General features: G+C 40.2%; 1 protein-coding gene across 3 annotated transcripts in view; it reads right to left on the bottom strand.

Annotated features, from left to right (window-relative positions):
* Nucleotides 1-11,486, bottom strand: part of LOC125397705 (uncharacterized) — a 46,674-nt gene extending 35,188 nt beyond the window's left edge. For 2 of the 3 annotated variants that reach the window (XM_087911945.1, XM_087911946.1), the window contains exons 1-4: nucleotides 6,570-6,864; nucleotides 4,041-4,158; nucleotides 3,154-3,327; nucleotides 1,707-1,813 (exon numbers count right to left, since the gene is read on the bottom strand). In XM_087911945.1, coding sequence (XP_087768071.1) covers nucleotides 1,707-1,813; nucleotides 3,154-3,327; nucleotides 4,041-4,158; nucleotides 6,570-6,829 — 659 coding nt within the window. In that variant the 5' untranslated portion in view covers nucleotides 6,830-6,864. Of the gene's footprint in view, nucleotides 1-1,706; nucleotides 1,814-3,153; nucleotides 3,328-4,040; nucleotides 4,159-6,569; nucleotides 6,865-11,271 lie in introns of those variants that run through there. The other variant, XM_087911947.1, reaches the window with a different exon arrangement.
* Nucleotides 11,487-12,938: the final 1,452 nt, after the last annotated feature.

Here is a 12,938-nt window from a genome sequence, read left to right as displayed (position 1 = left end):
GAATTCCTAAAACTGTGTTATTCCATGTCAAAGACACAAGCATACTTTCTCTATTTGCTTCAAAAGTACCAGCTTTACAAATTTCTGTTTATCTTGTACTAAAGGAAAAATAAACGACCTCAAATGGTTCTTCTTAGAGAGAAACACAGACCCTCTAACTGGATTAGAGGTTTAATTGAAAGTGCTCTGCACTCAGAAGCCTTAGTTCCATAATTAATAGCAATACACTTATAACCACTTCTTTAATTTAGGCTCAAAGTCTTCTTCTAAAAATTGAGTGTTCTAGAGTCAGATATATGGCTCAGTGGGTATACATAACTGTCACAGTAGCCCAGAATTTGAATACCTGGAATTCAACAAAAAGTCAGACACTTGTAATGTGTCTATAATCCCAGCACTTTTAAAGTACAAAGGAGGTGGAGGTAGTAAAATACCAAAGAGGCTTCCCAGCCCGCTCACCTGGAGTAAGTGGCGAAGTGCCAAATAAAAATAGAAAACATGCCTCAAATAAGATGGAAGGCAAAGCCATCACACAGTGTTGTGCTGTATTTTGGATGGGACACAAAAACAAGTACATGAAGATGAGGGATGCTAAACCATGTTTAGAATATATGGTATGCAAAAGTGTATTTTCAATAAAAAATACACAACACACAGGCTTTACTTTTTAATTCATCTGACTTTAAACTTACATGTATGAACAAAAAAGGTAATCGTTTGATTTTTAATGTTGAACTCATCTTAAATACCAAGTATCCTGTTTAGAGCTGCTATTTCTATGATAAAACACCATGACCAAAATGAACTTGGGACCAAAGAATTCATTTGGCTTATATGTCCACATCATAGTCCACCATTAAAGGAAGTCAGGGCAAAAATTTAAACAGGGAAGGAAGCTGAAGGCAGGAGCTTACAAAGGCCATGGAAGGGAGCTGCTTACTGGCTTGCTCATTTTGCTTTCTTATATAACTCAGGACCATGAGCCCTGGAACAGCACTTCCCATGATGTGTTGGGTCCACATTCATCAATCACTAATTAAGAAAATGCCTTACAACCAGATAGTATGGAGGCATTTTCTCAATGGAGTCTTTGTTCTTTGTACTCATTTTGGACAAGTATCCCTAACCAGATTAGCTGTTTCAAGAGTTTGGGTGCACAGATTCACATCTGACCAACACAGTGTCAAGATATTTCAGACAGGACATGGGAAAAAGTAACAGCATCTGGTAATATCATCTAATTGATGGATAACCGAATCTATTTGCTTATTCAAAATTCACTTAAAGCAGAGTGAGTAATCAAAAATATTTGAAAAAAAATATTTAAGTTGAACATATATAAGAATAAAATATATAAGGAACATAATAAGAAATAATAAAATTATACATTTCAGTGTTGAAAATAAAGCTGACACTTTCCAAAGTAAACAACACTAATGTGAAGTTGCCTTAACAAGTAAAAAATTGCCAATCAAATCAGATTAGAAATGACAACTTGTTTTTAAATGGGAATCTGAGCCCTGGTACACACTGTTCCTTTGTTTATGTTGGAACAGTCTCTTTTCCAGCTCACACTCCCTGTGAGCTAGTCTTTCTCAATAGGTGCTTATGAGTTGAAGCCATATTCCCTCTACCATTTTAGTGTTCATTACTTAAGCAATGACTCCCTCAAAAATGGCACTAAGATTGTAAAAAAGAAATGGTACCTATTTGGCGCAAGCTCCTCATGTGCATCCGCACCATTCTGAATCAGGAACTCCGCCATTTCAGGCTGATTTTCATTTATTGCAAGCCTGTAAGGAGTCAATCCATACTGCAAAGGAAAATTTTCATTTTATAAACTGACATGCTTCTCAACTGAAAACTGTATCACAGATTTTGTAAAGAAAATGAGTCACAAAAGGATAGATTTTTCTTCAGCCCTTGCTACAGATTCACACACACACAGGGCTTCCCTTTCCTTTGAAAAGGAAACATTTTTCCCTGTCCAACAATGCCCATGAACACCACTTTTTCCAGAACTTCCCACAAACGCTTGCTGGTTCCAAGTTTCTTAGCTCCATGGAGATGTGCCTCCATTGCCCCAATCCTAAAACATGGCGGTAGATTTGGTGTGCATCTGTTGAATGAGTGAACTCAAGTGGCATCTCTGGAGCAGTTTCTCAATCTGTATTTCAAAACTATTTTCCCTAAACTAAAAATTGTCTCCCAAACCAAATATCATTTCCTGTTGCAGTGGTCCAAAAAATGCTGGAGGAAGACCTCAGACTCAAATGGTATGTAAACACAAAGAGTGCTTATTCTTCAGATATAGCCAGCATGCAACAGTCCATCACCCATGTAAAATGTTAATGAGGGCCAGGGACAAAGACATGCAGGCCCTTTGAAAGAGGACATGGGGAATTCTAAGTATCTTTTTAACAATTGGGCAGTCGGGGAGCAGTTACATGGGGGGCATGTTGATTGGACAGAACTAGTAACAGTTTCATCCACTGTGGAAATTTTGTGTCACTATGGTCAGGAGCAGCCAGAGCCTGCAACTCTGGTCTCCCAGCCTTGTAAGGCCAGGTTTGGAACTGTTTAGCCAATTGGGGAACTGGGGAATTGACTGGGGAACTCCCTGGATTCAGGCTTAGGTCATTAATTACAATGGAGTTGCTCCTTGTCTAAGACAGAGTCACATTTTGGCCCCGTCATTATGTACATATAAAATCTGAAAAAGTTAAGTGAAAAAGTCTTCTCAGTATATTTTCTTCAATGATCAAATTTCCACATTTACCTGTGTTCCTGTGACGTTCCCACTCTAGCCTCATCTCTGAGGGACAAGTCATATCAGTAGCTTCTTAATTGCAACAGATTTGTATTTTCTACAGACATTTATCTTAAAACTATTTTTTCTATTGTTTGTGTGTATGTGAAGTATATGTGGGCCCAAGTCCTTTACTTGTTCAATTTTAAAGTAAAGCCCAAGTCTGAAACAAAATGTGCTGTGCTGAGTTCCTTTAAGTTACCTACAAAACTATGAAAAACAGATTAGGAAAAAATGCTTGACTCTGAACAAATTCAGTGAGACTGCTTGAGCTTCAGAATGTGGAAAGTGATCTGAGTGTCATTGCTGGAAGTACATTGTGAATGAAGTTGAATGATTCTTACCCCTGTTTTTGCTGTAATATCTGCATTATACTCTAACAGCTTGTTGACAACTGTGGTTTTTCCCCTGCAAATGGCGTGGTGTAGGGCAGCATGTCCGCTGTCATCGACAATGTGGGGATCAGCACCGTGCATGAGTAGGATAGAGATACACTCTATGTTGTCCCTCTGGGTGGCCTGTGGGTATTGTACAAAGAAAGACATAATGAAATCAAGAACTTGAATAAGCATTCCAACAATTCCATTGAATAGTTACCCTTGGATCAGACCAATTTAGGTTAAGCATATTATTCCTCTCTTTTTGAGAGAGGGTCCTCAAGTACCCAGACTTTCCTAAATTCATAACCTCCCCACCAAAGTTTTCCAAGTGGTAGAGTTTCAGAGTTGTGCCATCACACCTAGATATTAAAGCTTTTCACTAGCACTGTTTGGCCATTGTTGTAGTGGGGGAGGTTGCTTGTTCATTTCCTTGTTTTGATACCATGGAACAGGTTGAAGACTCCTGGAAAGAAGGAACCTCACTTGAAGAACTGCCTCTACCAGACTGGACTCTGAAAAGCCTGTATAGTATTTTCTTGAATATTGATTGAGGTTGATATGGGAGGGCACAGCTTCCTAGGGATCGTGGCATGACTGGGAAGGTTGTCCTGAGTAGTATGAGAAATCTGAGCAAGCCTTGGAAAAAGCCATGGAAAAGCATCATTCCCCCATGACCTCTGCTTCTTTTCCTGCCTCAGGTCCTGATTGAACTCCTGACCTGGTTTCCCTTCATGACTGACTGTGATGTGGAATTGTAAGCCAAATAAACCTTTCCTGTCCTGAGATGGACAAAAACCAAACAAGGATAATTTCTAATCCATTTTATACCAAAAGTGTTTCCCGATAGCTACCTTAATTAAGGGCGTGCATCCTTCATCATCCTTCAAGTTAATATTGGTACAGTCGTTGGATGATAGCAACGCTACAACATTTGGATGGTTATGGGCAGCGGCGTAGTGTAGTGCACTCCTACAAATTGAGAGGACATTTTAGGAAATTACAGATTATTATGTAAAGGCACACTCAAGTGTACATAGTAGACACCAATGTGCATTTCCTTCTGATGTAAGAGAAGAAACTAAAATTTTCTTATTTACTTATTTCTCTACTCAGGTGTTCATCTTTTGTGCCAGGCATATAGTGCATGGCTGTACCATTCAAGGCGAATGGCTGTACCATTCAAGGCGAGTGCTCTATCACAAGCTTCATCCTGCCTCAGAGCAGCCTCTCTGGATAACAGGAGAATGCCCAATAGATTGAACTCAGATTGGATTTGAATCCTACTCTAATCACTGAGTGTTATGAGTTACAACATAGACTTCCTATGAGCTCCACAAATCAATCTCTCCATCTGGAGAATGGGGATTCAACACTGCAGCTCTCTTACACAGTGCTGCTGTGATGCTTCAACTCACATCTTCAAAAGCACGTACAAATGCTTCCAGCACCTGACAGCTCAGTGTTTGCTGGATACAATTATGATTGGTCTTCCTAATGGTAACAAACACAATATTTCAATGAAGAGAAATAACAGAATTATACCTACTGCAGATGTGAAATTCTTTACTCAAATAACTTTACAATATTTTAAAACTATATTCCATAAGCAGGCCTTGAACTTGGTAATCCTCCCAGTAGGTAGGAATGCAGGCAGTTCCACTGCACCCACCTTACTCTTTATTTCACACTTTAGCATTGCTGATGTCTGCCACTGATAATTCATAATATTTTATGACTATGATTGGCAATGTTTTTTACTTTGCTACCATACAAAATAAAAGGTCACCATGCAGTCCATTGTGCCTACCATCCAATGAAATATGACACAATCCACAGGCCCATGACGCTTCTAAAGGTCACATGTATCTATGTAAATTTCAGCTCTTAAGACTATGAAATGTAAACATATTTAGAATAGCAATAACAACAAACAAAAATCTAAATTTTCAGTCATCAATACTTTAATTTTTTCATTTCTCAATGCCCAGAATTAATGTTTCTATATTTGCTGCCAACAGGGACACAGCATAGTCTTCAGACAATAGACAGAATGTCCATGTTAATATAGACACCAGGTGGTAGCAAATGACTTTGCCTTATACCTCCATGAATTAGCACCAAAACTGAGCAAATCTATCCAGAAGGAGATAACTTATGGTATCATAGCTCCCTTGCTTTGATTTTCAAAAAGCTTTAAGACAAAAAATACTAGGGATTTAATTGAGCATCACTCATTGTTTTCAATATTTAAATTTATAGAATGTCAGGAAAGCTGACTGGACAGACTACCAGCAAGTCTAGGTCAATCAGTATACTCCAAGACAATCAGTCAAACTCTGGGGATTTGGGTGAGAGAATCTGTCTAAAAAGCTGAGGTGGAGGAACCACAGGGTGGTTCATCAGGTGAGGCCACCTACTGGCAGAACCAATGGCCTACATTCAATGCCCAGAATCCACAAGGTGGCAGAACACAGCTGTCAACAGTTCTCTTCTGACCTTCACACACTTAGTGGGCATGTGTGAGGCACAAGTGCACACACACATGTGATTTTTTTTAATGAGATGAAAAGAAATTTTCAAAGAGATGTCAACTGATAGCCTTCATGTATGGACCAAAACACACACAACATGTATATAAGGGGTCGGGGGACAGAGTTATAGTTCAAGCTGAAAATTTCCTTATGATATTCCTCAGCAAGCATGAAACAGACATAAGATTTCTTGGTGATTCTTTGTGGGTTTCTTTGGCTTTGAGTTGGCTTTATATGTGAAAATTTATCTTATGATACAATTTTCTGTGTTGCATATAACAGCATTAAAAACATATACATAAGGGCTGGAGAAATGGCTTGGCATTTACAAGTGCTAGTTTTTCCTGCAGAGGACCTGGGTTTGATTCCTAACAACCACAAAGCAGATCACAACTGTCCATGATTCCAGTTTCTGGAGATCCAACACCCTCTTCCTATGCTTGTGTGGTACATGGAAAATACATGCAGGCAAAACACTCAAACCTAAAAATTTTAAGTGTACACATAAAAAGATGTATGTGGTTTTCTTAGCTAAATTCCTTTAAAGCCCTCAATAAAGTGCTCTAAGAGAGACAATGTAAAGGGATTTGTAAACTAACTGAAGTTCTTTGTTTTGCTTCTCTTAAAGAACGCCTAGGAGCTGCCCTTCCAAGGTGTGCAGGTTTCAGGTGCCTAGGAGCCTAAAGCAGGTACAAAACCCAGAGGTCTCCATGAAAGAAGAGCCTTAAGCATGACATCTACCCTCCCTCAGGCTGCAGATCTGAAAGGTATGTTTCTCCCTGGTAGACCCTGACTGTCCCCAACAGTTTCTGCCCCTCCTGCCCCTCGGCCCTCCCCAGGCCCCATTACCTGTCCCTCCAGTCGCATTCATTGACATGATGTTCACTGCCATTGATGTATCTTTCCAAAGAAGTCACATCACCCACACTGGCCGCCCTTTGGAACCGCCCCACAGGATCGTAACCAATTAAATATAGGGGAAATCGTTGCCTTCTCGGACCCAAGCACCCATGACCCAGGCAGGCAGGCCACAGGCGGGTGTACCAGCGAGTCCGAGTCCGCTGAGGGGCTCTAATAGTAAGAGCATCATATTCAAAATCCTCCTGCATTGTTGAGCCTCAGGCTCCACAGGCCCTTCTGGCCCTCCCTGCCCCTCCCTGCCCTCCGGGCCCTCCCTGCCCTCCCTGCCCTCCCTGCCCTTCCTTCCCTCCTGACCCTCCTGGCCCTCCCTCCTTTCCCGGCCCTCCCTGCCCTCCCTGCCTTCCCAGCCCTCCTGGCCCTCCCAGCCCTCCTGGCCCTACTGGCCCTCCCTGCCTTCCCCTTTAGCCACCCACACCCTCACAAACCCAACAGTAAACGTTAAAAACAATGGTTAAGTCTCCCCACTGAACCAAATAAGCGTCCTGCTTGGGCAGGTCCTTGGTTCAGTGTGAGCTGAACTCTGCTTCATTCTTAGCAACACAATTCCATGGGCATAGTGATGCACTGTGAGCTCACAATGGTACTCAGCAGTTGAGCACCATGTGTGTGTTCTGTGCATGCCCATGTCAGACTCCAGTGACAAAAGCATACAGTGCTCAGTACATGTAGACAAATATTGTTATGTTTTCTCTTTTAAAGATGTTTTGGTTCTGATATAGGAACCTCAATTCTGAATACCCACAGAAGTATGGAACTAGTAAGGGACCAGAAGGGAGAAGAGTATCTCTCAAGGAAAGGAAAAAGTCTATAGTGTTATGTAGCTATAGAGAAAAACTAGAATTGGATGGTTTAATGAAAGGGAGATGGGACAGAAAGGTAAAGGAGGGGAAATGGAGAGGGACAACAAATACTGAAGGTCCTTTGAAAAACTATATAAACAGTGACTACCCTTAGAAGCTTCCTGTACATATGTGAAAGGAATCCACAAGGAGACAAAAAACAACAGGGGAGAGAAGACTTCAACTAGATATCATGTGCCACCAAATTAAACCTCCAGTGCCAGGAACAGGTTACAGCCTGTTGAGTCATTAACCAAAGGGACCCATGGAAACCACCAAATAGCACAGGCTATTGCCAAGGCTCTTGGTTGCTCACACAACCCGATGTTAAGGTCTTGTTTCTGGAGGTAACACTTCTGTCACTGAATATGGAGAAGTTGAGCTGGTGTCTAACTACATTATTCACCTACCAACCACAGTTCACTGTACTGGAAGGTACTCTGCATGCTCCTGGAGGAGAAAAGTAGTCCTCAGTACCTCTCAGCACAAACCCTTCAACCTACACCCACACCCAAATGGAAGGAGGCTCACACATACCTGTAAATTTATATCTAGAGGATCCAACACCCTCTTGTCTCTTTGCAGGCAGCAGACATGCACAGAGTGAACACACATGTATGCAGACAAAACATACATAGACATGAAATAAATGTGATCTATAGATATTGAGAAGTTATACATTTATGTAGTAAGTTCACACTTTTCAAGTATATAATCCAGTAGGTTTTTTACTATGTTCTTAAAATTATGCAACCATCCTTCTATTTACTTTTAAAATAATTTTGTCATTCGAGAAAAAACCCTTTATTCATTAGTAGTTACTCTTCATTTCTCCAGACCCCCACCACCTATTAGTTACCCACCTAACTTTCTGTTTCAAGTGTCTCATTCTGGGCATTTAAGAGAAATCAAATAATCTGATAAAGAAGTGTCCTATTCTTCAGTCCTTTGGCTACTTTCAACTGAGCTTAATGTTTGTGATATTTATTCATGTTATAGAATTCATGATATTTATATATTATATATATATATAATGTTTGTGATATTATCATGTATCAATTCTCTACCTCTTTCCATGACTAGAAACTAGACCACTGTATTAACACACCACCCTTTGTTTACCTACTCATCAAGCAGTAGGTAATAGGGGTTTCTCTCTTTTTTCTTATATAAAAGCTCAGGTGCTAGTGGCTGCACCATTTTAATTTACATTCCAACAGTAATGTAGTAGGTTCCTGTTCTCTGGTATCTTTACACCCCAACATGTGCCCCAGCACCTGTGCATGCTAGACAAGTGCTTTACCTGTGACTTATATCCAAAGCATGCAACATCTACTTTTCAATTGCTAGACCCTATTTTGCTGTCCAGCTTCAACCTCATATGTCACACACACACACACACACACACACACACACACACACACACACACTCCTCTACCAAGTGCTGGGATTGCAGAGCTGTGGCACCAGGATTGACTTATCTTTTGCATTTTCACCATCTTAATGATATCAAGTATCTTCTCATTGAAATTTAATTAGCAACACTTGATGGCTGATGGTGTTGAATATCTTCCAGTGTGCCAGTGGGACATTTGGAAATCTTTTCAGGTCACATGGCATGTGGGTGAAGTTCAAACTGCAGCTGGTAAGGGACAGACAAATATGCCATGTAGATGGAGATTGAGTGCAAAATTTTATTAAAAGAGGAGGTGTAGAGGGGAGGAAGGGATGGGAGGAAGGGACAGAGAAAGACAGAGAGGGAGGAGGGAGAAGGAAAAGAGGCTGAGATCTGCTTGCCTCAGTGGGGGAAAAAGAGAAAAAGAGTGAAGGGGAAAAGGAGGGAGGAAGGGAGGGAGGGAGAGATGGAGAGAGGGAGGGAGAGCACTAGAGAGACTGAGAGTAAGCAGACGGTCTCTTAAGGGGACAAGATACCATTTGCTATGCAGCCATGCAAATGGTGTGAGGTGCTGTGACAGGGTGTGTCTGAATACTAACACAATTTCTCTTCAGATCCATTTATTGCCCTCTGTGTCACTGGGCTGTCATTCTAGTGTTGAGTTATAAGAAATCTATAAATTCTGAAGAAAATTCCCTTAGGCCTATATATGACTACACACAACACATGGGAATAAATCAAAGAGCAGGGGATATATAATGATTTCTTCTGGACCCAAAGAAATAAGGAAGGCATGGACTTGATCATTAGGTCCTTGTGTATTATACAATTACTGACTGTACTGAAAAATATTTAGTTACTTTAAAATGTTGTTGCTTTTTTCATTGTTAGAGAGGGAACCTGGAGCCTTACACGTATGAGGCAAGCTCACACTACCCCCAAGCTGCATGCACAGTCCTATGTTTTCACTACTAGCTAGCATTGTACAAACATTTGCTTATTTAGAGAGGGAGAGGAATATAAGAAACACTTCTGTTTTTATTTTTTAATGGAAAGAAAACATAGGAAAATGGCCATTGAAATGGCTCAGCACCTAAGACCATTTTCCATACAAGCCTGACAACCTGAATTCCATTCCTGGAATTCGTGATAGGAGAATTAAACCTACTCCCAGATGGTGTCCTCTGACCTCTACATCTCTACCTTGTCTTTCACACACACACACACACACACACACACATACAGAGGGGGGGGCAAGGAGGATCACTGCTTATTGGCTATGAGAAGTTAATGGAGGGTAGGTAAGCGATCAGCCTAAAAGTTTTACAGAGGAGAAAAATGCAGGTAAACCATTACTCAACTGATTTTTTCTCTCTAAAATATTTAGTGATATGAATAATATTGAAGGGGGTAGCACTTGGGCAGAAGAACTGATTGTCACTTTTTAAATCCACCAAAAAGCTACTGATGCCATAAAGAGCTTTAAATGAATGATTTCTAATTAGTGCATTTTAATAGAAAACTCTTAAATATGCAAACACTTCAGTAAATTTTTGTCATCGTTCAGAAAATGGTTTTCTTTAAAATTTCTATATGGTTCCCATTCTTCCTGACGTAGATTGTGAATGTCAGCATACTGATTCTGAAGGAGGAGCTTGAAAGGAACAAGGATGTACTCAAGCAGAACATAGACAGAAAAGCAAGAGTAATATGCTCAATCTCAAAGGCTTTAGAATAAAGTTATCATAAGTAAGTAAGGCAGATTGAGAGCACCACTCACAGTTGAAAATAAAATGATGTATGTACCCCTACATTACAAAACAAGAAGAATGCAATATGCTTATGGTTATGCAATATGCTTATGGTTGCACCCAGACTTTGTTATCATCTAGCTAAATGCTGGATAGTTTCCCTTTGTTATCTAGTCAACAACCATGTACTAGGACAAGCTGTAGACTCATGACAAGAGTCACTATTCAGCAACCATATGATATAACCCTCCCAAATCAGAAGGACAGAATGTCCACACTGGTCACATTCTATGCACGTGTAGTACAGGGAACTACTGGAACACACAGAAGGCTTATGTGTCAGACTTGGGCCAGCACTATAGGCTCTAAGGTGAAGAACAGTGAAGACAAAGTATCCAGAAAGACAGAGAGAGGCAGTACCTGCAAACAGCCAGAGGTGAGAAAGCACACATCTGGTGAGAAGCTACAGAGAAAGGAGAGGTGAGGATGAATAACTGGGCAAATTAATTGATAAGGATGGGTCAGTGGAGGCTGAGAAAACACACTTTTCCTGAGGGAAGAGCAAAGAGGTGACATGGGTTCAAGTGCTTTTTGATTTTTGGGCAAAGGGTGACAAGCTACTATCTCAACAATGCAACTTTTACCTTTGCTGAGATCCTGGGCATCTAGCTCCATTGTTTCACATCTGGATCCTTTGCTCTCCTTGGACAGACATTCTTCTGACAGTGCTGTCCTGGCTTTATTGACACTTTTAAAGCATATGCAGGTTCCATTCACTGTGGTCTCTCCAAATGTGGTCTCCTTCTCATAGTGCTCTCTTCCAGGAGAGATTTGATGTTGCACGTAGTTGTAGCTTTGTTGTGCCATCTATCTCTGGAAAATATCATTTGAATATTACTGAAGATTACATTGAATATGTATATGTATGCATATGTATACATACATGTATATGTATACATATACCTATATATTGCTGTTATTAGCCTGTTACCTGCCTAATCTCTAAAAGAAAAATGGTTTAGTTTCAGGATACTGTGGTCACACAGAAACATGTATGCTTTTAGTGGATTTTCCTTGCTCAAGTTCCAAGTCTCTGGTATTGCACCTCCTGGGGAATGCATGACATGTTATACTTCTCCTCACACCTAGAGTCTGTTCACCAAAACCCAGTGAGTGCACAGGGCATCCTGCAGTTGTACAGTTGACACAGTAAAGTCAGAGTAGATTCTGCCATACATCTAGTGTCAGTGTAAGTCAAATATCACATCTGTCTTGTGAAGTGACTGATATTTTATACTTATTTAGCTGCAGAAAATACAGTAAAAAAATACCTGAATCGACACTTGCATATTGAGTTTTGGAAACTCTGAGTAAAGAGAAACCCTGTGTAGTACAATGGGTACTGGATGTATTGCTAATATCACACTTGCTCTGATTGCTCTAAAGTGGCTATATTGACCTTTACCATCTTTTATTATTTCTATCCTATGACTCTGGCTGCAATCTGTTCTTGTTTTCAGAATCTGGAGCTGCAGGATCATTTTTGGCTAGAGTATTTTCCCCTTTCTGATGGGGATGCTTCTGCAGAATTGCTAGTGAAGACAACACTTGATGTATTCTTTTCATCCTAGGAAAAGCAAGATCACTTTAAATGCCATTTTGGACATTTTTAACTTTGCAATTTTTATTTCTAAATGGGTAATTCATTATTAACTCAGATCCTATTGGTTCCATAGTATTATTTCACATATTCTGTACTATTTTCCTTTTCTTTTTCCCTGGAAAGTTGATTGTAAAATATTTCTTCTCTGTAGTGTCCTTTCTGGAAGACACTCTTTCACTAGAGTAATGTATCACCCCTGGCTTTACAATCCTTGTTCCTCCTTTAATATGGAGATAACTCAGGCTTAAAGGGAAGGCTTTGAAGAAGTCATCCCACTTAAATTTGGGCGCACATTTACTCTGTACATTTACACTTTTCGGTCTCTGTTTTAGTTTCTATCTCCATCAGAAAGATGCTTCTCTAAGGAGGGCTGACTGAAGCACAGATCTATGGGTATGACAGCCACTTTATTGGCTTGCTACTTTGGCAGAATAATAGTATTTGGTCTTCCATTAGGTTCATGACTTATCTGTTCTTGGGATCTTGGCTATGTTAGCACTGTAAGGCATGGGTTCCTTTTCATGAAGTCTCCTTAAATACAATCAGACCGGTTTGTTACTTCAATAATATTCGTGCCACTGTTATACCAGAATATCTTACAGACAAGTCATTATTTTCAGTCGCAGTACTTACAGTTTGTTGATATTA

The sequence above is a fragment of the Myodes glareolus genome, chromosome 12 (genome assembly GCF_982192425.1).
Source record: "Myodes glareolus chromosome 12, mMyoGla1.1, whole genome shotgun sequence".
Classification (NCBI taxonomy): Eukaryota; Metazoa; Chordata; class Mammalia; order Rodentia; family Cricetidae; genus Myodes; species Myodes glareolus.
This window is presented reverse-complemented; position numbering and strand designations above follow the sequence as displayed.